At 40.2% G+C, this 27,980-nt stretch overlaps 2 protein-coding genes across 6 annotated transcripts in view; both read right to left on the bottom strand.

Moving 5' to 3' along the window:
* Window positions 1-4,398, bottom strand: part of ppp2r5d (protein phosphatase 2, regulatory subunit B', delta) — a 43,103-nt gene extending 38,705 nt beyond the window's left edge. The window contains exons 1-2 of the mRNA XM_017690670.2: window positions 4,246-4,398; window positions 3,162-3,245 (exon numbers count right to left, since the gene is read on the bottom strand). Of these exons, the coding sequence (XP_017546159.1) occupies window positions 3,162-3,245; window positions 4,246-4,272 (111 nt within the window). The 5' untranslated portion in view covers window positions 4,273-4,398. The remainder of the gene's footprint in view (window positions 1-3,161; window positions 3,246-4,245) is intronic.
* Window positions 4,399-9,929: 5,531 nt separating this feature from the next.
* On the bottom strand, window positions 9,930-27,091 carry znf318 (zinc finger protein 318). Of its 5 annotated transcripts, XR_001857551.2 has the most exons (13): window positions 26,665-27,091; window positions 25,302-25,411; window positions 24,142-24,796; window positions 20,114-21,479; window positions 19,923-20,020; window positions 18,780-18,879; window positions 18,387-18,682; window positions 14,772-14,936; window positions 14,530-14,620; window positions 14,120-14,238; window positions 10,453-13,442; window positions 10,328-10,363; window positions 9,930-10,228 (listed from the first exon to the last, which is right to left on the bottom strand). XR_001857551.2 is itself a non-coding variant. In XM_017690673.2 (12 exons), exons 1-11 carry the CDS (start codon window positions 26,887-26,889, stop codon window positions 10,671-10,673), a joined length of 5,997 nt encoding a protein of 1,998 aa, XP_017546162.1. In that variant the 5' UTR covers window positions 26,890-27,091; the 3' UTR covers window positions 9,930-10,542; window positions 10,657-10,670. The 5 variants fall into 5 exon arrangements, 2 of the variants coding, with proteins under 2 accessions (XP_017546162.1, XP_017546161.1); XR_001857549.2 differs by having other exon boundaries at window positions 10,328-13,442; XR_001857550.2 differs by having other exon boundaries at window positions 9,930-10,363.
* Window positions 27,092-27,980: the final 889 nt, after the last annotated feature.

Here is a 27,980-nt window from a genome sequence, read left to right as displayed (position 1 = left end):
GTAATTCTTTTTATTTATTTATTATTTTAAAGACTCCCCTCAAATGTGTTTCATGAGCATACACATATTGCTACATGCTTACAATTTACTGCTGAAAGTCAAATATTTTAGACTTTCTTTGTATTACTTTATAAAAAATAATTTTTAGAGTATATCACTGAAGAGTTTATAGCCCAGATTTGTGGAAAAATGGGTTGACTTTCAGTAGACATAAAACGGGTAAGTTCAGCTTCTTTTATTATCATGGTTTAAAATGACATCACCATCTATTTGATTGGAAAGAAGACAGTTCCAGCTCTCATGACACCCAGGTTTTGAATGTAGCTTATGAAATACGAAAGTTATGAAGAATATGACGAAGCGTGTTTTGGAACCACCGGTGGTCTCAAGGAGTTGAAGAGGTTAAGGTTGTTCAATTTCACTTGTTAACTTCGGCAAAACATTTAATTTGATCTAATTTTTAATTTCAGTTAGTAATGGAATACATACACACGAACACACACATACACACAAACATTTTTTTTTTACAAATATTTTCTAAACCGCTTATCCTTGTGGGTTATGGCGGGGGGTGGGGGGTGGAGCTATCCCAGCGGGCACTGGACGGAAGGCGTAATGGAATACAGACAGACAATAACTGAATCATGCAGTAAGCAGAAAGGTTTCTGGATAGTCTGGATTTTAATCAGTCTGCAATCAGCTCACCATGAACCTGCTCTGGCCGAGGGGCGGCAGAATATTTGAATACACGGATATCTGAACTCACCACAGACTTTGTTTATTTATTCGGGTATTTGAATAAGAATAAGTGAATGTTAAATCTCCCATGATCTACATAGATTTTATATGTGATGCATCTCATGGACCAAGATCACATGAAGGTTTAGGTCATGGAAATGACCATCAGGAAAAAAGTGACGCTGTGCATCAAGGACACTGTGTGCCATTGTTTATTCGTAAGTCTGAAATATTTTCTCCCTGGAATTTGTTAAAATGGGGCGAAATGGAAATAATATATAGTTAAAATGATCCAAAATACACTAAGGCAGCCATCATTATACTTTGGAGGAGGAGTAACACCGCGTGAGAAACACTGCTATAGAAATGAAGCCCTCTGCAAAAACACCCGACAGGCATGCATTCTATATAAACATTAGTGAGCAATGTCTGAATGAATGAGGATGTCTGAATGAATGCTTACAGAATACCCAATTAAAATACAAGACGAGTCTGCGCATTCCCAAAAAAATTTAAGCAGTGTCAGAAAATTAAATTAACATAAATTGCCAAAGAGCTTCACTGCAGCATACCGTATCACTTATCTGCTTTTCCAGCTTTAGAATTGATTGACTGAGTCAGATGAACAAAAAAATTATTTTAAATGTGTGCAGAAAGTTACAAGGTAAACGTAGATGGACACACTAAGCTTACACCTGTTTACACTCTTGTTAAGACCTGCCTGTGACATGGCAGTGCTGACCAGAGTGGCCGAGTTTGCATGACTGAATTAGACTGAAAATAGACTAATCGATAAGCTTCACCCTGTGCAACATCAACCTCTCTCCTCAGTTTTCTGTCACTAACACCAGTTACGTTCCTTCTTTAAAAATACATCTGAGAACCCAGTAGGTACTAAGACGCAAGTCACAGCTCAATAGTTCAATTAAAGAGATGTTAAAATCCAGTTTTCACCTCTGTTCTGTAACAAATTCTTGACCTACCAAGGGTGATGGAGTCGCAGGTTCCTTTGCAGTTAAATCATTTACCATAGCTAAAGCGTGAGGTGAAACTGACTACAAGACTTTTAGTAGGAGTGGGCTAAATGATGCTGTTATCAAACGATAAACTGTTTTTAAGATCACCACATGGGTGGTGTTAGTATTTTTAGAACACTGAGTGGCTTCGTGTATCATAAAGAGGATATTAAAACAGTGAAGTAACTAGATGCCAGTTCATAGATTACCACATTTTTGATTTTTTTCAACAGTTCCCAGTCAAACCGCTTACTTTTGCAAATGTTGTATTTCAAAAAAACTGTATTTAAAAAAAAAAAACTGTACTCAGTTTTGCATAATGTTTTTCATATAAACCACTGCTGTTTGGCAAACCTCAGAAAAAAATTAAACACTGTAATACATCATATAACAAATATCATGACATTATCTTTTCCATATTGCCCACCCCTAGAGTACTATTTCATGGGCATCCAAGTGTTCGTGCACCTCCTGTACTACAAAACAGACAGCAACAATGGCAAGATCTCTTATCTCTGACTTGCTGCATATCCTAGTAACCTATGTGTCACAACCACAATCTGCTGAGTCCTGTGGACATCGCCTTTCCAAATGCTTACATTAAGCAAACATGGTCTCTCTACAACACAGACCAAATACAACTGTAGTCCTTCAAAGAAATAAGAGCGAAGTTAACGGCAAAATCCTACAACTGTTAATACTTCTCCCTTAGAAGCTCATGTACTACCATAATCAATATTATAGTATAAGCTGAGGCATGTAAAAAGAATTCTTCAAAATGAAGTAAAAGATTCAGCTCACATGAACATGAAAACTCTACGGGCTACATATGATACCATGTCAAACACTATTTTCCTGAAAGAACTGGAACACAGCTAAGCCAATATATATCTAAAAACCCTCTCTCTCATATGTTAGCAGGGATACATTTCATTAGCAGGAAACACCAGTCAAAGCCTTCCTCCACAGGCTTGCATCTAGAAAGCGCAGCCGAGGCGCCTGGTCTCACTCAGGTCAGCTGCTCCGGTTAGCCGCTCCCTTCCTGATTAAACATACTGTAGTCTGGATCAGGCTTGAGTGCTCTAATGGTCCTCTGTGTGCAGTATGAAGATATAGATTCAGTCAACAACCCAGCTTGATTAGCATTAAGCAACTAGTCCTTCTCCCATCGCTGGCAATAACTAGGACAAAAAAAGCAACCCTACACACACTCCACATGACAAACAGCACTAGCATGTTTTAGAAGGCATAAAAGCTTAAATATGTATCTCAAAAAAGATGAACTTCATTTGTACACCATTTTTAATTCACATTTATCCATGCTTTGAAATGAAGCACAGAATTACCATGAGGTCATCTGTAGCCATGAAAAAAAAAAATCATCAAATTTAATTTGTCTTCCTTTACCTCGTCTGAATTTTCAGTTCCAGTATCCTTCCCACCGCTGACGTTACTGTTTTTGGTGCTGCTTTTTGCAGATTTTGGTGATTCCTAGAAATACCAAAGAACATCAGAGTAAAAATCTATGAAGTGCAGAGCTAAAGTCACAGCACTGAAATGACACATCACCATCATGCAGTTTCACGCTGCGCACCCATCAGACTAACTGACCACCGATCATACTGGGCCCTGGTGTAGCGAAGCACCATTAACCGAATTATCATTCAATTCAGATGACTGAGATTACCTCAGACAGGCCCGGCGCATAACGTCGGCAACTTGCTGCGCTGTAACTGACATCCATACAGCTACCGGTCATCTGCATTACAACAACTAATGACAAACACGAAGCGGTCAACGACCAGAAAGATTGAGCTTCGCAGTCTGTACAGTTCTCTTTCATGAAAGTCACATTCAGGCTATCAGACCTTAGCATGCACGACCCGATGTACATCTGTAATGAGTATATTATTAAATAAAGCAGGGTTAGCCAAGCTAGCCAGCTAGCATGTTACTGTCAGTGTCAACACCACGGAGCAGCCGGGCTGCAACAGCCAAGCTCAGAAAAACGTCTGTCTGAATGCTGCCACGGCAGTGCACAGCTAGTCAACACTAACGGGACAAACTGCCCAAATAGCTTTAGTTACAACTTGCGCACAGACAACCGTGAATAAAAACTGACCCGACATAAAATATAATAATAATAACTGATTTTAAAAATCATACCCGAGACGAATGAAACCACGTTTAGCCATATCGAGGGGTGAAGAAGAAGTGTGGACGGTGACATGATACCGACACAATTTTTAAAAAATGCCCCGTTAAAACGCACGTAAGTAACGGTTAACTCTGTTCGTCCGTTTTATTCAAGGGGCGCTCACTAACGTTAGCTGGCGGGCTAACCTAACAGCACGGTTTGTTTTAGCGTTAGCTAGCAACAGCGGCTACTAAGGCCTTTTGTACGGTACATAGCAAAATAAAGTCCTACCACCACAGACTCACACGAAACAAAAGCGGAGAGTCCGCGTCCCCCACGTGGCAAATACTTTACCTTTTCTTTTTTAGTTTTATTCGGCATTTTGCAGATGTTCTTGAAGTATTTTCACGGTGGCTCCGTGACAGACTGTGCAGCACTTCGCGCTCGTCTCTTTCTATCTCCCTCCCTCTCGCTCTCTCTCTCTCTCTCTCTCTCTCTCTCTCTCTCTCTGCCTCCCTGTGTCTCTCTCCCTCACTGCGCTCCCCTGCAGGCCGAGCTCATTTCCATTGGTCGGTGCAGAGCGACATGGCCTGGAGACAAGCAGCAGGATTTTACTATTGGGGCTTGTTTTTTTGCCCAGCGCCGAGGGAGGGATGATGCACAGGGTGTATCGCCGGTACCACCGCCTATTTTGGACAGAACTTTATCAAACAACGCATTTATCCTGCCAAAAAACACAGCCAGCTTCCTAAAAAACGTGGTGCTTCACGGTTTCTTTAGAAAAGGCAATGGTTCTACTTAGAACCTTGAGTTCTGTATTGAAACATTTCATAGGTAAATGCCTTGCTGAAAAAGTGGTTGGTGTACTGTACTGGGTAACATCTCTGCCTTTTGCACTGGAGGCCGGGGTTCAATTCCTGCCTTGGCAAGCACCCTACACTATACCAATAAGAGTCCTTGGGCAAAACTCCTAACACTACCTTCGCCTACCTGTGTAAAAATACAATAAGTTGCTCTGGATAAAGGTGTCTGCCAAATGCCGTAAATGTAAAAAGGCCATTATGATGGTTTTGCTTTCTAATGGGAATGTTTTACCAGTACACTCTGAGAAATAAAGGCAGTAAACTGTCACTGAACCCTCGAGGGTTCATCTCACTACCTTTATTCAGGGAACATAACTGAACCACAATCCATCGAAATGATATTTTCTAAGTTGTATTGATTCCACTCGTTTCCAGCCTTTTTATTTTACTGTTCTATTTTAAAACATTAGGTTATGAAAATGTACAAATATGTACTTTTCACCTGGAAAAACTTAAAACCACTGTTGTACCTTTAAGGGAACATTTACATTGTTTGTATCTTGATGAACAAAAAATGTATCTGCACAGAACCTTTATTTCTAAGTGTAGAGACCCCTAGTTTCTGGCAGGACACCTTTAGATCACATTACGAAACCATCCGGAATCAGTCTCAGGTGTAGAACACCTGTTAAACTATTAGAGTCCAACCTATTGGAATTCAAACTGCCACTTCAATGTAAAAATGTCCAATGTCCAGAGCCACTGTTTAGTTTTGTCCATTCTTGACTACTATAGGAACATGGTGGCACAACATTTTGAGAGAAGACCTGCTCCCTATGTTCATATGAAGACCTCATTTGAAGCTAATGAAAACACAATAATTTGTACTTACAGGTGATTAGACACTAGTAAAAATATGGTTTTGTATACTGTATTCCATTTCTGCTAATACAGCACGCTAAATCTTACACACTGCACCTTTAATCAAAGGGCATTTATTCTTGCATTTATTATCAAACACACCTCAACCCGATAGAACACCTTTGGGATAAATTAGAGCAGAGACAGTGAGCCAGGTCTTCTCGACCAACCAGTGTCTGACCTCACAAATACACTTCTGGAAGAATGGTCAAAAATTCACATAAACACACTCCTAAACCTTGTGAAAAGCCTTGCCAGAAGAGTTGGAGCTGTTACAGCTGCAAAGGGTGGGCCTATGGATTAAGAATGGGAAGTCACTCAAGTTCATATATGTGTGAAGGCAGATGAGAACACCACTTTTGGCAAAATATATATTATATAAATATATACACTGCTCAAAAAAATAAAGGGAACACTCAAATAACACATCCTATATCTGAATGAATGAAATATTCTCATTGAATACTTTGTTCTGTACAAAGTTGAATGTGCTGACAACAAAATCACACAAAAATCATCAATGGAAATCAAATGTATTAACCAATGGAGGCCTGGATTTGGAGTCACACACAAAATTAAAGTGGAAAAACACACTACAGGCTGATCCAACTTTGATATAATGTCCTTAAAACAAGTCAAAATGAGGCTCAGTATTGTGTGGCCTCCACGTGCCTGTATGACCACCCTACCACGCCTGGGCATGCTCCTGATGAGGTTGTGAATGGTCTCCTCAGGGATCTCCTCCCAGTGGAGTAGAGTCCCTCTCATGCTACCACGAGTGTGAAAGCACCACCAACATTCAAAAGTGACCAAAACATCAGCCAGAAAGCATAGGTACTGAGAAGTGGTCTGTGGTCCCCACCTGCAGAACCACTCCTTTATTGAGTGTGTCTTGCTAATTGCCAATAATTTCCACCTGTTGTCTATTCCATTTGCACAACAGCTGTGAAATTGATTGTCAATCAGTGTTGCTTTCTAAGTGGACAGTTTGATTTCACAGAAGTTTGATTGACTTGGAGTTATATTGTGTTGTTTAAGTGTTCCCTTTATTTTTTTGAGCAGTATATATATATATATATATATATATATATATATATATATATATATATATACACACACACATATACTCACCAGCCTTGCTAGTAAAAGGCTGGACCCTCTTTTGCCTTCAGAACTGCCTTAATTCTTCGTGGCTAATTTTCAACAAGGTGTTGGAAACATTCCTCAGACATGTTTGTTGGTTATTTGAGTTACTGTTGCTTTTCTATCATCTGGAACCAGTCTGCCCATTCTCCTCTGACCTCTCACATCAACAAGGCATTTTCGTCCACACAACTGCCACTCACTGGATATTTTCTCTTTTTCTGACCGTTCTCTGTAAACCCTAGAGATGGTTGCATGTGAAAATCCCAGTAGATCAGCAGTTTCTGAAATACTCAGACCAGCCCGTCTGGCACTAACAAACTTGCCACATTCAAAGTCACTTAAATCACATTTCTTCCCCATTCTGATGCTCGGTTTGCACTTCAGCAAGTTGTCTTGACCACCTCTACATGCCTAAATGCATTGCGTTTTGGCCATGTGATTAACTGATTAGCTATTTGTGTTAATAAACAATTGTACCTAATAAAGTGGCCAGCGAATGTACACACACACACACACACACACACACACACACACATATATATATATATATATATCCCCTACATTGTTACAGTATCTATTACACAGGCACATATGAAACAAGAACATTCTTGCTTTCCCATCTCCTTTATGCTCACTCTCATAAGCATGTCCACTTTATTTTTAACATTTTTTTGTCAGTGACAGGTCAGAGTCAGCCTTAGGTGATTTTGAGTGCATTAGGACAGCAGCTCAGTTCTCAGTTTCTCTAAGCTCAGTTAAATTGCAATTATCATGGAAATTTGAAGCTATTCCTTTTTTGAAATTATAGTTTAATGCAGCATGTAAACGGGGGACCGAGCTGAGAGGGGAATAAGAAAAATTGGGGGGAAAAAATTCTGGGTTTGATTATTTGGAAGACTAAAGACCATGGTATACAGCTCATCCTAACTTTAAACAGAATAATAATTTTGTAATATACGTGTTCTAGTGTAAATTGTGAAATGTAAAAAGGGCTTTATTACATGTGTAATCATGTGTATGGCAGTTTCATGTTTCAGAATCATTATACCCCAGTAAACACTGTTTCAGGTTTCACAGCATGGCACTCACTTTCTTGTCCAGACAGTCCATATTTGGAAATCAAGCTGCAAAAACAGCCTGTCTCACATTCACTGTTCGTGTGAGGTCATGAAAAGCCAATGTCATTTACATACATATGCCCATTCAAGCTAAAGTCAAAAGGAGTGTCTCAGTCTAGACTGTCTATGAGAAGAAGCATGATACATGGCAGCTAATCAGAACAGAGATCATTTACATAAAGAAGTCTAAATGGCACAGTAACAAAAACAGCCTGTTTAAATCTATGGGATAAAGAGAGGTTGGAAAATGGTCATGTAAAAAAGAACAACACCCGATTTTGGTATATAAGATACATTAGATTTTTTTAAGATATTAGGAACAAAGATGTACTATATGGGCTCTTTGTTTGTTTCAGGTCAACATAAGCAACTTTAAGAGTGAAATACAGATGTACTAGGCATACATCTCTTATTAGCAAAATGCTGTTATAGGCAACAGTGGCTAATCTTTAGAAGTGGTGCCTAATTCCAGTCCTAGAAGCACATATTTATGTATAGCAACAACAAAAATAATAATTATAAAAACATTATTTGAAGATGTCTGAACTCTCATGACTGTTGCATATTTAGATTCTTAAAACTGATTTATAAAATCAGCCTTTGGTATGGTAGCCTACACCCAAACCTAGTCTTTAGTGCACTATTCCAGTTTAATCTCTAGCTTCTCTAATTAAGATGCCACAAATAATGCATGTGCAAGTTGCATTGAGTGCATCTTTTCTGAATTGTATGGAGACTGCAAGTTACATGCTTACGTCTTGGCATTGGTCAATCAGAGAAAAAGTGAATGTAGCACCATCTAGAGATACAGCGTAGGCCTGCATTCCATGTGTTCTTTTATGGTATGTGCCTAGTGTGGACCTGCATTTACACAAGACAACGAAAACAAGGATGCAATGAAAATCAGATTTTAATTCCTCAAACAGTAAACAGCAGCATAAGTAAGCTCTATTAATGATATTTTACACAGGGTCAAAATAAGGGTCAGGAACAGAATAAACCCAAAATGTACAGAATAGTGTCTTGATATTTTTTACAATCAGTATGCGTAACTCAAAGAAGGGCACTTACCTTTTTGGCTCCAGTTCATTCCTCTTCAATGACGAAAAGCCTTTGAATGCACCAATATTTGGGATCCGAAGCACTTCGTCGTTCTCTTACTGTGTAACGCAAATATTTACTGTTTGAGAATCCAACCACTCAATTATTTTCAAAGGCATTTATGCAAAAAACACCCACTGGTGGAAATGAGACAAAACTATGTTGTATTCGAGTGACAGTAAAGTATACAATGATCTTGTCTTTCACAATTGTAAATATATTTTTTAAAAAAAGCTGAAATACCTTCAAAAGATTAATAGTGACATTACCAACAACGGCAAAGTTAGCAGGACAGCCCACTGCTTTCAAGTCCATTGAGAGCCGAGATTAATGATCATATATGAATTTCAGATAATGGTGTACAGCAAATTACCGAACTGTTAGTCTGCAAAATTATTTATAGAGTTGTATTACAGTTGTATGCAAAGGTTTGTGCACCCTGGAGAAATTGTGTTGTTTCTCTATGTGAAAATAAGTTAACACAACATTTAGAGAACACACTTCTGCACATTTTAATGTGCCCCCCTGTCCAATATGTTAAAGTCAGGAAAATAGAAACTAAACACTAAAATGAAAAAAGAAAAAATGTTAAAGTGTATTCTCTGTAGAAGATGTGTCACCATTACTTTTCACTAAGAAAACCGATAAAAGTTTGAACAAGGGTTCAAACTTTTGGACACAAATAAAAACAGACACAACAAATAGAATAATTGATGTGTACTGAAGTCTGTTTCCACCACTGATGACAGCATTTACTAGATGTATTTTCTAGATCAGTGCTTCCTAGTTCCAGTCCTGGAGCATCCTTGGACTCAACACTTCAGCATTTTTATTTGCTCCAACACGCTGTACTCATCAGATACTTGAGTTTTTCATCACCTGACAAAAATATCAGTCCTGGAAACACTAACATAAACGGTAAATATCCAGATATGATTAAAAACACAAATTTTGGTCACTGAAATTTATTTGAACTACAACTTGTATACCAGCAACTACAGAACAACAATTATTTACAGAGTCAGACAGGGCAGGTGGAGCACTTTCACTGTCAGGTCTTTTTTTTTTTTCTTAGGAAGGTTGGGGGAGTGGGGTTGGGGGATGATATCCAACATCTTAATATTCAAGATGTTTTGTAAAGTACAATATGTAGATCTTGCTTCCTTTCTGGTAAGGGCTGTGAAGAGAAAATATCTTATGCCGACCTCCATAGCGTTTTTCTCTTCGGAGCTTGGATCTCTCTGGCTCCTGTATTAAAATATCTTTCATTTACTTCAATGGAAGAAACAGGCAGAATGGTTTAGACATGAACTTAAAGTGGACCTACACAAAAATGTTTTACATTACCTTTGTTTTTTTTTTTTAAAAAAGGAACTGTTTCAGCTGCAAACAAGGCAAGGAAAAAGCAGGATGTTCAAAGCCATGTACAATAAAAATACTGTAACACTTTACATGTATTAATGGTTCATTACTTGAAGAGAAAGTGTTCATTCTTTCTGTGGAATCTCCTTCCCAACACCCACTTCAGAATGAGTGTCAGTCCATCATTTCACTGGCATTACCTGCCAAAAGGTTAAGAAAAGATGTGAAATATCTCGACTGAACAACGCAAATTAAATGTTTACAAATCAAAAGTTACAGAAACAGAGAGGTTTTATGCACATCCCTAAACCTACTGTCTGAAGGTCCTTTACAAAGAGTCAAAATTGAACTCAAATGTGTCCAAATTCAGTTGCTCTGTGAAAGACCCTGGTGGGGGGGAAAACGAAACGGTTATAGCGTCTTCAGAGTCCAGAGGGTTTTCCCCATCCTGATTATCCCCATCCAGGTCGTCACTTGTATCCATGATCTCAATGCTGTCCAGGATTGCTGAGGAGGCCTCATGTTCTAGAGTATCTGCTTCATTCTTGTTAACAATCATTTCTAAACTCTCACTGTTCTCTTCATTTTCTGAGACCTCCAAAGCCTTTGAGTCTTTAGCCACATGTGGCTCCTCCTCCAGGGAGCCGTTATCCACCTGTGGTTCCTCATCCACAGAGCCGTTATCCACCTGTGGTTCCTCAACCCGTGAGCCCTTATCCACCTGTGGTTCCTCATCCAGAGAGCCTTTATCCACCTGTGGTTCCTCATCCAGAGAGCCCTTATCCACCTGTGGTTCCTCATCCAGAGAGCCTCTATCCACCTGTGGTTCCTTGCCCAGAAACCCTTTTTCCACCTGTTCCTCAAACAGAGAGCTTTTGTCTACCTCTGGTTCCCCATCTAGAGAACTTTTATCCACAGCTAGTGGTTCAGATTTTGTTTCTCTATCTGCAGCTGATTCTTTATACTTTGAGTTTCCAATCTTTGGGCTCTCACTTTTTGTTGAATCTTTATCTTCCTGTTGTGCAGAGTTAGCTTTAGAGCTAGATTTTGTGCCAGCCTTATTGGCAGCACTGGCAACACTGGAGCTAGCCATAGTGCTGCTGGCACTGTAGAAAATGTCAAATAAATCTTTTGCTTTTGCTGCAGCAAGGCTTTTTTTAGGCTTGTTTGATTTTAAAGAGGAGTCACTTGCACTGATTTGAAGCTGAGGAGGAGGACGGACCACTACTGTAAGGTTCTGCTCCTCCTCAGGTACTCCAGGAGCAGCTACATCAGATTCGAGGCTGACTATACATTCAGGAGGTGCCTTCAGCTGGATAGCCTCAACCTCCGTCATTGTGGATCCTGGAGGAGGCACAGAAGTAATTGTTGGAGGTGGCAAAAAAGTAGATGTTGGAGGTGGCAAAAAAGTAGTTGGAGGTGGCATGAAAGCAGCAGTTGGAGGAGGGATAAAAGTTGGTGGTGGCGGCATAGAAGTTAGTGGTGGTGGCGGCATAGAAGTAATTGGTGGTGGCGGCATAGAAGTAAGTGGTGGTGGAGGCATAGAAGTAAGTGGTGGTGGAGGCATAGGAGTAATTGTTAGAGGTGGTATAGAAGTAACTGTTGGGGGTGGTACTGAAATAACCTTTGGGGGTGGCGTAGAAGTAACTGTTGGAGGTGGCGTAGAAGCAGTCGTTAAGGAGCTTGATGTGGGTGGAGAACTTGAGACGTTCTCACCTGGAGTTTTCAACTGCACCTCTTGACCTTCAAATGCCATGGAGATTAGATCTGCTGAGAGCACACCTTCTTTCTGGGGCTGGTTTTTCATTGCAGGCCCAGGAGATTTGCTGACTGTGGCAGCGGCTGGTCCAATTGAGGGTGGTGTGTTCAGAGGAGCTGGTTTGTTCTGTAATCCGACATTGGACTTTCTCAGAATATTGGAAGTAGGAGGTAAACTAGGGCGGTTTTTGTTTTGGTTATAGGCCACCCATTCTTGAGAAGGGGGAAGAACCGTCTTGCCAGACAATTTGATGGCAATGCTCTTGGCAGCAGCCACCGATTTGGTAAATGCATCATGGTCCTCAGGGTCTTTGTTGATCTCCTGTGCTGCTGCAGCTGCAACACACTCTTCATCTTCCTTTATGAACTGTGCTGCAATTCTTTCAGCTTCCCTCTCCAGCGCTGTCTTTTCCGGCTTCTTCCAGCTGAACTTTCCAAAGGCAGGACGGCCAGTAGCCTCCTCATTCTTTTTGCGAAGTTTTGCCAGCATGGCTGGACTGGGCCCACACAGGATCTTAGGAGGCTCACTGGGTTTCTCAGGCTCAGACTTGGTGTCTTTCGTCGAGGTCTTAGAACTCTCTTTGGCTCGATCAGCCTTATCTTTCTGGCGCTGCCATTTATCTTCCTTTTTCTCATGTCTAGTTCTCTCCTCATCTTCATCCTCCCACTTAGATTTTGGCCACTTTACCCCATCACCTTCCCTGTATTTCGGTCTCCTGTCTTCCTCAGCTTCGCGGCTGTATTTATATTTCTTTTCATCTTCTCTACCATACCTAGACCTTTCATCATCTTTCCTGTATCTATACATGTCGTCATCTTCCCTGTACCTGTACCGACTTTCTTCCCTGTACCTAGATCTCTCTTCCTCAGCTCTATACCTCTCCTCCTCCTCTTTCCTCTGTCGATACCGGTCTTCCTCTTCCTTTCTATACTTGTTCCTCTCTTCTGCTTCCCTAGCATGTCTGGCCCTCTCCTCCTCTTCTTTTTTATACTTAATTCGCTCATCCTCCTCCTTCTTGAATTTTTGTTTCTCTTCTTCCTTCTTCGATTTCATTTGCTCCTCCTCCTCCTTCCTGTATTTAGGTTTGCTCTCTTCCTCTTTGATGTACTTCACCTTTTGTTCACCTTCTTTGCTATATTTAGGCTTATCCTCTTCTCCATCCTTGCATTTGGACTTCTTTCCCTCATCTTTGCTGAGTTTGGACTTTTTCTGGTCATCTTGCGTGTCATCATAATCATCACGCTTCCGTTTGTGATCAGCCTGCTTTTTTTCACTCTCCATGCCAGCCTGGCGATCCAGGTTCCTCCTTTGCTCATAGAGAGGATTCTCATACATTTGTTTCTAAAAAAGTAAGACACAAGTTAGCTAACAAACTTTCCAGCAATATTGAAAGCATATGCACAGTGGTTAAGCTCAAAACTTGAATATAATCTGAATTGCAAAACTGCATTAGTTTTTTTTCACAGCAAATAATGGAGCATATGCAAAAGATCCTAAAGAACAACAATAAAACCTAATTGTTTTTTTTTGGCCAACACAGACTGGAATCGAAATCATTTGGAGTCCTTACAAGATTGTTTACACACATCAACATGTTAACACGTCAACTCCATCAATATCCTTAGACTAGTCTGCAAAAGGAGGTTTTAAAGTGAACTTTTCTGTAGAATAAATAAACCTATTTAGAGCTGTGTGTGAGGAAATAATTCTGTGACTGTTAATTGCTGAAATATCTGCATTAAAAGTCGTTTCTGAACATATTTAACTAGGCACTTAGGTGTACTTGTATTTTACTTGACTATTTGAATTTTACCCAGCTACAAATGTATCAAGTTCCCCTTGTTTTCACTCGACGCATGCAACAGCCTTACTGAGATGCTGCGTTGCCACTTGTACCACAAGTTTTATTACGTTTGTGAAACCTGCCACAGATAAAATAAATAACACATATAAAAAAAAAATTAAAAAAAAAAAAAATCAATCTGTACCTGAATCTATGACATTTTAAAAAAAATTACCTTGTACTTCTCGTTGTGCGCATGGCACGTGACATGGGCCTCTGCGCAAATAGGATCGCCAAAAAACTCTTCACACAACTGGCAAAAAAATCCTCTCACAGGAAGCAAAAACTCTGATCCTGCAGGTGGGAAAAAAAAAACATTAAGGCATAATGTCTTCTCCAGAGACACAATAAGCAATAAATAATAACACTTGCTGTGTTCCTGGATTCAGAGAAAAATTTTTTTTTTTTTTAAATCTTAAAACCATGCAAGTCACTAATAACTTAAGACTTATATATAAAATTTGTGTTGCACTTCATCACATCGATACATATAATATTTAAATAACTAACCTACACACTGTAAACAAAAACTTTTATTTTTTTTGATGTCAGCACAGGTCTCTGGTAGTAAAAATGCACTTTTACCTTTCGCTGGTTTGGAAATCAGTTCTCCTGTGTGGCGTTTCTTTTCACTCTCCGGCTTTGTTGCCCAAGGTCTGTCATAAGGGTCTAGGGTCTTTAAAGCAAAGACAAAAATAAATGACTGATTTTGCAATGTCTCTTAGTTTACAACAGTAGAGTAAATATAAACTACTGCACAGATTTAACAAAAGTTTATAAAATTGATGTGTGTACCTGCATAGGGTTAAAAGAGAAGGCACACATACCTTCCTATGTGTTTTGCTGTGCAAGTGTGTGAAAAAATCAAACATGGAACCACTAGTAACGTTGCAGTTTTTGCACCAGTGGTTTCCCGCATCATAGTACTCAAATAGCTCAGCTGACGTATCTGGAGTCTGGGCACTAGCTGGAGTGGCCGACGGCTTGGTAACCTAGATTCGTTTAGGAGGGACAAATTACACATTAGAAAAAAGTGACAAGATCAACCGAAAGCAGAGTGAAAATAAAGATATGAAGGCACCTACAACTGAAAGAGAAATCCCAAATAAATAAATCATGTAAAAAGTAAATCCTGAATCCCAATTACTAAAAGTTCAACAAAGTAGTCTTACCTTTGCAATTTAGGCCATCTGTGCTCCAGCTGAGATGGAGTTACTCATGGACTAACTAATTTTACTCGCTTTTGACAAATAACTGGGATTTTTCATTTTGAGCACCTGGAACATGGTGCTGCGTACAAATGCCTAAAACCCTTTACTGTGTAAAGAAGTTATTGTATTAAATAAAATTCAATTTGACATCCAAATGATGAAAAGTGATTGATCAATTTTGCTAATTACACCGCGAGATCATCTTGATCACAGATGACGAGCAAAACATACTATGTGTCCAAAAGTTTGCAGACAGCTGCGCATCCAGTGTTTCTACTGAAAGCAAGCATATTAATAGAGAGTGTGTTGTCCCTTTGTTGCATAAACATCCTATGCTCTTCTATGAAGTCTTTACACTAGCTGTTGGAACATTGCTCTGAGGATTCGACTGCATTCAGCTACAAGAGCATTAGTGAGGTCAGGTACTGATGTTGGAAGATGAGTTGGAGTGATCCAGAACTAATCACTGGATGGAGCTCCACACAGTACCATATGCGGCTCCTCAAAAGAATTCTACTCTATTAGAATGCTTTTCTACTGAGAGGACATGTGCTTGTGCAATCGACTGACTGCAGAGTGCTCCTTTAAGTAGCTGAGATCACTAGTTAGAAATTAATTAGAATTAGTGTGTCTGGATACTTTTGGACATAGTGTATGCAGTTGAATCCTATGACTGTATGAAACAACTCTAGCTTACTGAATTTGAAATGGTATCATTAACTCAACCTAGCTTTCCTGTAGTTGAGCTTCAAAAAACAAATAAGCTCATTTGCAGTTTCTAGATCACTGCAATTCAGTCACATCCACACTGCCTCAACTTCATGAGAATGGGACACTCACTCTGCTACTTTCCAGAAACGTTTTCTGTACTAGATTTTTTCTTATTATAAACATCATCATATGCCGACATCCATATACTCCTAGCTCCAGTGTTTCATGGCAGATTTGTGATGAATTTTGATGAAAAACAATCAGTTACATTTTTTCTTTTTGGAACTGCAGTAAATGAAACAAGTCAGGTAAATCATGCAGAAATGAAACATCATATACTTAAAGTATTACAGATCCTGCAATCTACCCTTGAATAACCATCGCCATGGTTATTTAAATACACAAATTTTCAAACTTTAGGTATCAGCTTATTTAAACATAGAAGGTGATATTTAGAGTCTGTAACGTAAAACGAACGTCAGGAAACGCGTTAATAATGTGTTTCATGTTAAGTGGAACAGTGAGTTATATTTCGAAAAAAATATTTCGAAAACAATATTAACAATCACTAATTTATAATTTCTAAGTTACACAAGTTTTCACTCTGTATGCTGAACCACATGCACCTAAAACACAAATTGAAATCAGTAAATCAACCCAATTCCTTAAGTGCTGAATCACCTTTATGCTGGCTGCATACCGCAAAACTTAAAGGAGTTTTCGCTTTAATTCTTATGTTGGCCGTACGCTTCAAATCATGAAGAAAAAAAAAAGAAACAAAATGCACTATACTGCTGAACACGCTGTTGTAGTTGTACTTAAAAAGAAGGCCTCACCATCACTAGAAGCCTGCAATGCATAAAATCATGGTTAGGGCAGAGGTCTCAAATCAAATGACGCAGGCGATTAAGAGTTTTGCTCATCAAGTGGCACACAATGCACAAACTCGGAGCAGCGCACCAGTCTGGCCAAAAAAATGACGTTTTGCTTTGAAACATTTCTGTTTGTAATGCCAGCTTTCATCTGAACTTCTTACTGGCATATTCAAATACTGTTGGTTTAAAAATGAGGACACTGGAATTGCAAAAAATGCCCATCTGTATTTTAAATTAACTAGCTCTTTACCCAGAAACCAGTAGGAAGATGACTACCTGTAAGTCTACACATTTATACTGATTTTCAGCTTTTGAATCCTACTCATCTAAAGCATATTCCTTAATGTTTTGGGGGTATACTACTTGCTCTGTTTATGGATGGTGGAATGTAGTCATTATAAAAAAATGCATCACCTGTTGTCCCAACGCAAAATAAGAATGGAACATTGGTGCACCTTTAAACTCTTTATCATCAGTCAATGTTAGCTATGATTATTTAGACAAACTGCAATATAGCTAACTGTCCAGCCCAATCTAAAGTCTAAACTGAAAACAAAGGTTATGCTTGATTTGAGTAAAAAACAAAAAACAAAAACAAAACAACAACACTCTCCGTGTGTGTGTGTGTCTCTCTCTCTCTCTCTCTCTCTGGCAAATGTTGGTCCAAAAAATAAAAGTTTTATCTTTTATCTATTCTCTTTTAAAAAATTAAGTCACCACAAGTCATCTGTCAGCAAGAGTGACTAAATAACATGCAGGTTTCAGAAGCCCAGGCTCCCGAGCAACTTTGTAGAAAATATCTAACTTCTACATAGTGCATCTATTAAGCACGCCGGAATGGAACTCAAGTCCTGGAGAACTGGATTCCTGCTCAAAACACACCTAAATCTATGCTGGACTCCAAAGCCAACCCAAATAATACTTTATTGAAGTGAATACTCCTTATTTCCCTTGCAACGTTCCTGCCCTCCAGAAATGTAGCAGCTGAGGTAGATTTTACTAAATGTGTCAAATAATAAATGCATTTCTATTTGACAAGCTTGTTTAAATACCAGTTTCTGCTGATGTAATGTTTAGATGTTCATTACAAAGTAATATCTTTCTATTTCCTCCATGCATTTTAAAACAAAACACAATAAATACTAAAAACACAAACAAACACATGCAATAATGATTTTTAGTTTTCACAGACTCCACCAAGCATCAACTCACTACCTGATAGGCTTCAGCAAAGACAATGAAATCTTTGGGTTGAAATGTAGCTTAGGGTTGCGTAACAATGAAATAAACCATGCATTCTGATTCCCTATCTGTGGGCGCTGATGCTTATTTCAATTGCTAGGCCTTAATGGACAACTCACAGAAATGTGTAAGTACTTGCTTCTGGAGTAAAAAGTAAAAAATACCCATTACAAAACTGGCTGAGAACACCTCATGAGCTTTCCTAATACTTTATATTTCTATTACTTACATAAGGCCTTGTTTCTATGTGGCTTTTCCCGACAGTTTTCATGAGAAGACATGAGGTTAATTACCAATTATTAGACAGAGTTGTCCGCTTAGGCTAAATGATAATGCAGAGGATAGAGTTTTACCAAGGCCCTTTCTCTCTCTGCCTATCCTGTATCAGCATAAGGAATTCTACCTTTGTGGTGGAAGTGTTTGAGGGCGCTTTAGATTTCTCTGGGCTTCTGGTCATCTCTTTTGACTTGCTCTGAGAGGGAGGTTGCTCACGGTCCCCAGAGCCCCGGAGGTTCCTGTGATCCAAACCCAGGATAGAAGCGACCTTCACCAGTTCTTCATGCTTCTTCTCTGCTGCCTCATGTTCAGCGCGCAGCTTGGAAATCTGGGCCATCACGTCTTCTTGAAGCTGACCAAGCTCAATAAGCACAGGGTCCTTGTGTCCGTCTTTCTCCCTTCGCTTCTTTCTTAGAAGTTCCCCTAAAGCACACAAGGCAATGACAAACGGACATCATTAAACCTCTGCGACCCATCATGTTATTTTAATGGAGGAACATTAGTAAAAGCAATTACATACCTTGTTGCTTGCGCAATGTCTCCAGCTCCTTTATTAAACTGTCTTTCTTCTTCAATCGGGATTCTCTGTCTCTTTTTAGCTTCTCAAGCTCTTCAATAACCTAGCCATTATAACATTGCATTTAGTATTTACACAGAATGATGCCAACCCATGTTTCAGCATGCTCAGTAATCTGCTTAGCCAATGGTACATCTGTAGCATGGAGGTCTTGAGCTAGTGGACCAGCCAATTACTTAGATCAGGAACATTAACAGGTCAGAATGGTCAAATATCAAATGCAAGCAAATGTTTGTGCACATAGTTCCTTTGGGTGGGTCATGGGAGCTTCAGAAGCCAATAAATAGCCTATAAGACTAGCCATAAAACTTACTACTTTTAATGGTTAAAGCAATTAGGGTATTAAATACAATCACACTAAAAACATGATACTATTGATTAAGACTGGTCATGAGGCTAAAATGAGTTTTAAAAGGCAATGACAATGAAATCAAGGACTAGCCTTAAAAGGGAATTCCACCAATGTTTGAAAGATTTCTGAATTATTAAATGGTTAAGTAAGAAAAATAACCCAGAGTGGACTGAACTGTTCAGTTCTAGAGAAATTTTACCGATTCAAAATTGTTCACAGTGGTGGTGATAGGAACCACATGTCTAAAGTGTTTAATGCCCTTAAAAGTTCCCTCACAGAAAGTTATTACAAGATATAGTCACAAATATGGAGCCTTATGCCACATACATTGTTTTTATGATGGTTTTGAGGGCAGGTCTTTAACTTATTTTTAAATTAATCCATCGCTGAGAGATACATAAAGGCTGTTAAGGCAAAATAGTCCTCAAAGAAAACATACTTTTTTCAGACTTACCGCTATTAACATTACATATAAAACTCAGAAGACACAGGTAAGTTAAACTGATGTTCTGGACAGTAAATAAAATGGGTATAATTGTGCATACAGTGTGACCTTTAGTTCTCATCACCACCACTGTGAACTTTACGATGAACATAATCAGCGTAAAAATCAGTGTAATACCCCTGTACATTGTGCTTGGCCAAAACAAGCCCAATAACATTCTCTAAGTAACAAAAAAACAAAAACACAGCTTACAAAAATAAATGCATAACCAGTCACTTCCACAAGCTACCTTTTGTTTTTGGCTGGCTGTATTCTTTTCTTCAATCACCCTCCTCTGATTGCTGCTGCTACAACCTTTCATGCTTTGCACTGGGTCCACTTTTGATCCTAAGAGAAAAAAAATATTGAGGGGCTTTACAACATAGAAAAAAAAAATCACTCAGGTTAGCTACCAAAAAGAAAAGGAAAAATGTTATTCACCTTTTTTGTCTGACTCTTGCTTTTCATGTGAACTTGTATCGATCACTTTCAGGAAGGGTCGCTCTGTGGCAGGGGAGCTGTATTCATCCATGGGACTTTGTGGTGGCACTGGCATGCCTGGGGGTGGGTACATAGGCCATCCTTGGGGCATATATGGCATGTAGTTCCCATAAGGGTCGAAGCCAGAGGGGTGGTAGTTGGGAGGCATAACCCCATGCGGGTGCTGGTGTGGATATGGAGGCATCTGGTGGGCTGGGTGCCCAGGGTGAGTTGGGAATGGATTTGTCCCCGGACCAACAACTTCAGGAGGCTTAGGACCTGCATTAGTCCAAGGGCTTTCTCCAGATTTGGGGGCAGATCGGCCGTCCTTCTGATTCTGACTGACTGACCGTGAAGATCGCTTTTCAGGAGGAACTGACCTCTTCCCGCTGTGACTTGGAGTCCGCTCATGGCTGCTGCTTCGACTACGACTGCGGCTGTGGCTGCTGGGGCTCCGGCTGCTGCTACTACTGCTGCTGCTATAACTCCTGCTGCGACTTCTGTGCTTCCTGTCAAACTGGCGGCGTGCTGCAGGGGGCTTCTTTGCAGGATTCTTACCATGGAGACGCTCCTGTGTCCTTGCAGCCATCTTACTGATTTCAGCCACACCTAGGTCAAGCCCAATAGTCTTGAGCAGGTCCTGTATTTTCTCATATTCCTCTACTTCTTGCCTAACCTTAGCATCACTTGGCCCAACACCAGGTGCTAAGGTACCAGGTTCCTCATTAGGGTTCTTTTCAGGTCGGCCTGAAGGATAGTGCTTGTCTCGATGCTTGCTCTCTCTTTTTGAATGGCTTACCAAATCTTCAGGATGCCCAAGAACATAAGCCGATGTGCCATAATCATTCTTCTGCACATCGTGTGGCTGAATTGCACCTACTTTCGTTTCATTATAAAGTACATCATCAGCTCTGGTCTCCCCATAGACATCCAACAAGCTGCTCTGTCCAGTTTTAGGCATCCCTGTCACTGGAAAACTGGCCTCCTCCTCTTCATCCCCATAGAGAAACTTCTCTTCATCTTCAATATCTACAAAGTTTTTCTTTTTGTCCAGTGGTTGGGACACCACTTCAGCCATCATGTTGAGAAGCTGGCTGAGGTCTGTGTTGTCCTGGCCGGGTCTCTCATGAGGGATAGGGAGGTCGTGTCCACTTTCTTTGGCAGGCTGAAGCTTGCTGATCAGCTCTTCAAGAGCACTGGCATTGGAACTTTGAGAAAGCATTGATGCTAGTACGTCTGGGTCCATGTTTTTGGTCATTGCACTGAGTAACTGCTCTGCCTCTTGTGAAAGGCCACTGCCTACGTTTCCTTGTGGAGAATCAGCATTCTGAAACACAAAGTATTACAGTTTAAGTAGAAGTTAAACACCAGCAAACTATGTACACACATTTTGATTATTAACCCTCTTTGAACTCAATGCTAGACAGAAATATTTGAATGGTTAACAGATACAATCGGGAAATCCATTAAGCTCAATGCCACGATTGCCTTGTTTGATGCGATTCCCTCATTAGTGTCTCTTTCATCTTTGGGTGCTGATTCTATCAGTCTCCTCAATAGATGATAAATATTAATCAAATGGAAATCTCTAACTCGCTCTCACACATTACGTTTTAAAGATCCCCAGTGTTGTGAATCTGGAGAAACATTGATGTGTAATTAATGGTTTGATATGGACATTCCACAAGGTCTGGGACTCACAAGTACATTGGACTGACTCATCTTTTGGAGTCAGAAATCATTGTACTTCATGTATTTAGTTATTCTTTTTCATAATGTACGTTTTTATTCTCACTGCTTTTTTTTTTTGCTTTTCGCTGCTCTTGGAAGACAACCTTGTATGTCCAAAATATTAATTTTATAGAAGGAAAAAAGTGTTTTTTTTTTATTTTTATTTTTAATCCAGTTTTTCCCCCAATTTTAATCGTCTCCAATTCCACCCCTTAGTTATGACTCCCCCAGTCACACAATGCCATCAATGCTAGGAGAGTGAAGGGAGACCTGTGAAGCAACCACATCTTTTCGAACTGCGGCTCACGCAAAGTCACTGGACAGCTGAACGTGCTCGGAGGAAAGCGCCAACCACCAGATCTGTTATGTCAGCTAACAGATGCTTGCGATGACTAGCACTGTGTTGAGTGATGGGGGGGGGAGAAGGCCATCCTACCCACCCAGAGAGAGCGAGGCCAATTGTTCTCTCTAGGACTCCCGGCTGAAGCATCACCAGAGATCGAGCTTGCAATCTCCTGATGACGGTTGCGCCACTCGGGAGCCCACGTTCCTAGTTTTGAATGGAAGTTAATGGAAATAGGTTTTTTTACAAGCATGTTTGGAGTACATTGTAAAGGTCAGCTGGAAATGACAAAAACGGAGAGAAGGTTTTCTTCCAACAGCAGCAATTTACAGTTTGGGTTGGTACTTTTTCTACTTTCTTTTAAAAACATTTTGTGTCTGTGTATTCATTACTGTATTTTTACTGTTGCTTTTTGCATCAACTTCAAGTTCAATAAGTAGATTCTTGGAAAGTAGGACTAACAAATATCTATTACAAATGGGCCTGCCTTTGAATAATTTTCTCTGTAGATTACATTCTATTATTAGATTATTAGACCTATTATTATTATTATTATTATCATCATCATTATCATTAACAACAACAACAACAACAACAACAACAACAATAAAAAATTATTATACATTTTCCTGGTATTTAAATTTTTCTCTCCAGAAATCCACTTATGCTTGGGTATTTTTATGTATCAAGGACACCCATGACTCAATTTTCATATTACTGGGCTATTATAAATACATACTGCACATGGTGCGATGGTTGCAATGTCTCAATTGAAGGTGAATTCAAAACAGGCTTTTTGGCAGCTTAGTTTACTTTACACACATACACTGTATGGACTAGGTGGTGAATTTGATCAAGATTTAACACTCAGAAATGGGCATCATTAGGATTTCACTGATACTACTCTCCACAATTTGGTGTAAAAACAAACATGACATTAAAAGCTGTGGGGAAAGGATGAATAATGTCATGAAAAGATGTGAAAAGTGTGGGGTCATCTCCCTAGTTGAAAATGTTACCCACCATAGCCAATACAAAATTAGTTAGCCCTGGCTGTCAGAAAGTTTAATCTTAGGACCAGCAAATTTAGGAATTCATACTGTGCTCACTAGTGTTTTTTATATATATATATCTATATATATATATATATATATATATATATATATATATATATATATATATATATATATATATATATATATATATATATTATATATAAAAATTTATACAGCTCAACTTAGTATTACAACTTCCTCTAAAAAGCCGATTTAAGCTTTAAGAATATTCAAATGACTTGTAATGTTCTGGACATTCAGACTATCAAACTCCCTTATCTGCATTTTAAACAGATGCCACAGTTGGCTTTGTATCAGCCAACTTCTGGTTAGAATTTTCCCCATTCCACCTTAAATGGAGCAACATGGAGCAACAACTTGCTTTGCTAAAGCAAACATACTGCACTGCTTCATATTCACAGAATGTTGTAAGTGTTTCATGAGGTTGTTTGCTTTAAGCTGCTTTCACACTGAACATGGAAATTTCGCTTTCCTCACATGAAGCATTTCATCACTCCTGCTGACCCAAATGAGCACCGACCATGTGAAAATGCAAGCTATGCAAAATGCATTTTCTTTGTCCAGGAGCTTGTCAACATTTCAGTAGCCAATTTAGTATTGGGTCTTGAAACCCATACCTATAAACCACGGTCTCATTAACTGTTGTTGGAACCCTTAAAAATGTTTACACAGCAAATCAATGTCATGTCAAAAAAAGGGGAATTTTTAAAAATGTTTTGCAACCAAAACGGTGACAATACTACCTAAACAACTGGTTTGGCAAATGTAGTTTTTTACCTCAGAATGTGTTTTGGCGCAAGCTCAATAAATTAATTCCCTCAATACCAAGTGACACCTACCTGCACTAACAGGGGAGAATCCGTCTCGGAGGAGTCTACTCTTTTCTTCAGGATGGATTTAGTGGGCATCGACAGCATGTCCTCCAGTTCTTTACGTCGCCGTGCCATCTTGAGCTCGCTAAAGTCTTCACTACGTTTCTTTTTGCCGCTGCTGTGGCCACCGCTGCTGCTGCTGCTGCCACTGCGGCTGGAACTTCTCCCTCGGCTCCTGGCTCTGCTCCTTCCCCTGCTGCGGCTTCTGCTCCGACTGTGGCTCCTGCTCCGACTGCAGCTCCGGCTGTGCGGACGGCTCTTACCCCTTCCTCTGCTGCGGCCCCTGCTGCGGCTCCTGCTCCGACTTCTGCTGCCTGCTTTGCTTTTGCTCCGTGCTCTGCTCTTACTTCGTGCTCTGCTTTTGCTGCGCCCCCGGCTCAGTGCCCTGCTGCGGCTCACGGCACGACCACGACTACGGCTGCGGCTCCTGCTGCGGCTCCTTGGTCGACTCTTGCTGCGCATCCTGTCAGGACTGCGGCTCCTGCTGCGGCTCCTTGGTCGACTCTTGCTGCGCATCCTGTCAGGACTGCGGCTCCAGCCCCTGCTCCGGCCACGGCTGGGGCTCCGCTTTCTTGAGCTGTGATCATCGGGGCCATCATAGCTCTGGCGTGGGGAGTAGTCTCTGTGACAGAAAAAAAAAAAAAAAAAAACACATGACAAAACGAATAAGTCCTCTAATGCGAAACATCTAAATTACACAATTTTCTCCTATACCAAATGAAACTGATCAGAAAAATTCACCAACAATGATTTACTTGTCATAACCCATCAAAAAGCACCATATAAACTGCATTAGTTGTTCTCATGGGATGTCAAACAATTTCTGATACCTTATAATGAACATTTATAAAACAGATAAAAGTATTAAATAAATTCAGATTTTAAGACCCTTACAACTGTTATTAGCGATGTAACACAATAATGTTATTTTTTATAGGTAACAGTTTGCAACACACCGTCAGAAATCACTTATCATTGCTGTCCTAAACAGTTTCAGCTGTGCCACACCACATCATCCCAATCCCTTATGTCCCTGTTCAAGGCTTTTTTTGATGTACATGCAACATCACGCACAGAAACTATCAGAGTGGCATGCTGTCATGGACAAATACAGAAAAACAGTCCACCTGGCATAGGGGATCTCCGGCCCTCCTCTCTGGGTCAGCTCATTGCCCACAGTTATAATGAGACTATGGTCAACAGGGAGCCCACCTCGAGGTGGTGAGGGGGTGTATCTCTGTAGAGAAAGAAAAAAAGATACAAGTCAACAGCAAAACAATGGCTGCACATCCACCACATCCAGTGCAGGAGCAGGACACAAAGAGGAATTTTCACCTGACAAAGTGTTTACATCTTAACCACTGTTTTAACATGATCAACATACAAACAATCTGAAGAAGGTTCATTGGTAGAGGAATAAATTACTATATTTGCATTGTAGACGCTGCAACCCATGGGTCTAAATACTACCACTATAAAGAAATAGGACACATTTTGTTTCTCTAAACTAAACCACTGCACAGCAAACCACTCTAAATTACTTTTATCTCTCACTGAACTGAAGCAGAAGTTTTGCAAATTTGGTAAAAGTGATCTTTAAAACAGAGGCCCTGGAAAATCCATGTTTGCGCGTTTTGGTGTTTTCCTTCTAACAGACCTGATGCAACTAATCAGTTCACTGACCACCTTTACAGAGTAGAAGTAGGTGTGTTAAGCAGGCAAAATGCCACATCATGAAGAGCAGGGCATCTCCAGAACCAAGACTGAGAGCCACAGGTTATTCATCTTATATCACAGTGCTTGTGAACTGCCTGTAGATAGGTTAGACTAATCAGAGGCCCATGTGTTGTGACATCACAACCTCAACTTACTGGCTTTCTGGCACAACTACATTCAGGAGTTAAGCCTCAAGCCAGGGAAAGTGGATATTCTGGTGTTCTTGGCAAGAAACAAGCCTAAACCCTAATTTTATAGAAATTATTTGCAATTCAAATCACAGCTGCAATATTAGAAAAAATGCAAATTGATGTTTTCCCTCAATTCGTCCAACCCTACACTGCTTTCTGATACATTTACTACACAGTGGACAGCACTGCTGCTTTTCAGACGTTGAATGACGACACACTGATGCAGGTACAAATCAAAGCTGACAATGACAGTTTAATCAGTGGTTTTGAGAAGAGGCTTCGTTTAGTTCCCCAGTCGCCAGTTTCGTGTTCGAACGTTCCCGTTCCACCTTAAATGGTGCAGCACTTACATGCTGGCGCCCAGGCATCATAATAGTAACTGCTGGACCATTTAAGGTGGACCGGGAAAACTCGGACAAAGACGCTGGAGAACATGAAGATGACTTCAGCTTCGCTATTTTGCTAACTGATGTGTAGCTTCTCTGTGACACCCGGATATGAACAGGACTTCATGCACAGCGCTGCACTGTTTCAGCAGGTAATCAAACAGCATCCAGAAAGCTGTGAAATATTTCCAGCCTACATGTCCGTAGTCTCTGGGGGGAGGCCCGTCCCCCGGTCCTCTTCCTCCGGGGGAGGGGTACCTCCTCCTCGGCGGAGAGCGCCGGTGGGTCTCCGGGGGTCCGCGGTATCCGTGGGGGACTCCGTTGCGGAACGGCGGCCGTGCGAACGAAGAAGAACCGCGGGGAGCGAAGCCGCGACCAGACGGGGGGTAAGAGCCTCTGTGCGGCCTACCGCCTCGGTACATGCTGCCGGCCGTTTTCGTTTAAACGTGCTCCTGCCGCCTACGAGGAACAACTTAGGGGGCGAATAGTTTTTCGCACGCTAAGCGCAGCATTCCAGATTGACCGGTGAAGATAAAAGTCCAGCTCGGCGCTGCGGATCAATCAAACTCCTCTGGCTTTCCTTCCTGCACCGCCATTCGAGACGATGCCTCGAAGGAAATGACGCCTTCGCTCTCTGAGCCAATCAGAAACAGCGGAGATCGAAAATAATAACAAATGGACTTTTTGATAAATTAGTGATTTACCAAGCTGCTAACGCGAGAGAATATACTGTAGGGTTTGAACGCGTTACGCTAAGCGGATAAAACACTTAAAACCCGAACCTACTGTTCGATCAAAACTTGGCCGTCTGTAAAAAAAAAAAAAAATCGCATCCGTTTAATTAAAAAAAGGCTTTGTGCGTCCAAATGACGCTCAAACTGTTTTAAAAATCAAGCATTGTGAAATAAAAATGTACAGCTATTTTAGATCTGGGATTTTTTTTGAGGCATTTATCAATGAGATGCACAACCAAAGTCGTTTTTTTTCCCAGTTGTTTACCCATTACAGCTGGGGGGCCCCTCAGAAACAGTCATGAGAAATGCACACCGTATTGTGGCCAAAGCTTTTCGTATTTTTTCTCTTTATTTTTATCCTTAGGAATTAAATTAAAATTAAATTTTGTAAAATTAGCCAAAGTAAAAATTACCAGCAAGAAACATCATACAGCTAATGTATGCATTATGTAATATATGGGCTCTTTTGGAATAAAAATGGTTCCATGTAGAACCATTTGCATGATCAAGTGGTTCTTCAGATTGATGGAGAATGTATTGGGTTTGGGTCTATATGGCACTAAAAAGGGCTTTTCTACTGTTACAAGCTTGACATCATAACAATATACATCTCGATCAATGTGAAGAAACGTGTTACCATGCAAAGAACCATTTAAGCACGCATATAGCTCCTTGAATGTTCATGGTTATATAGAACCACCATCTTTACTAAAAGACCCTTGAAAAAATCTTAGTGTTGCTTTCAAGCCAGCAATAAAAGCAAGCTAATACAGATCCTC

This window comes from Pygocentrus nattereri, chromosome 5 (genome assembly GCF_015220715.1).
Source record: "Pygocentrus nattereri isolate fPygNat1 chromosome 5, fPygNat1.pri, whole genome shotgun sequence".
NCBI lineage: Eukaryota > Metazoa > Chordata > Actinopteri > Characiformes > Serrasalmidae > Pygocentrus > Pygocentrus nattereri.
The sequence above is the reverse complement of the archived record's forward strand: the minus strand, read 5'-3'. Positions and strand labels throughout refer to the sequence as shown.

Excerpts from the sequence above, each read along its gene's own strand:
- znf318 (XM_017690672.2), bottom strand. The coding sequence starts at position 26,889 with ATGTACCGAGGCGGTAGGCCGCACAGAGGCTCTTACCCCCCGTCTGGT. Across the intron at positions 25,412-26,664 it reads CCCCCAGAGACTACGGACAT|AGATACACCCCCTCACCACC; the intron begins GTAGGCTGGAAA and ends CTTTCTCTACAG. Across the intron at positions 24,797-25,301 it reads CCGGAGATCCCCTATGCCAG|AGACTACTCCCCACGCCAGA; the intron begins GTGGACTGTTTT and ends TTTCTGTCACAG.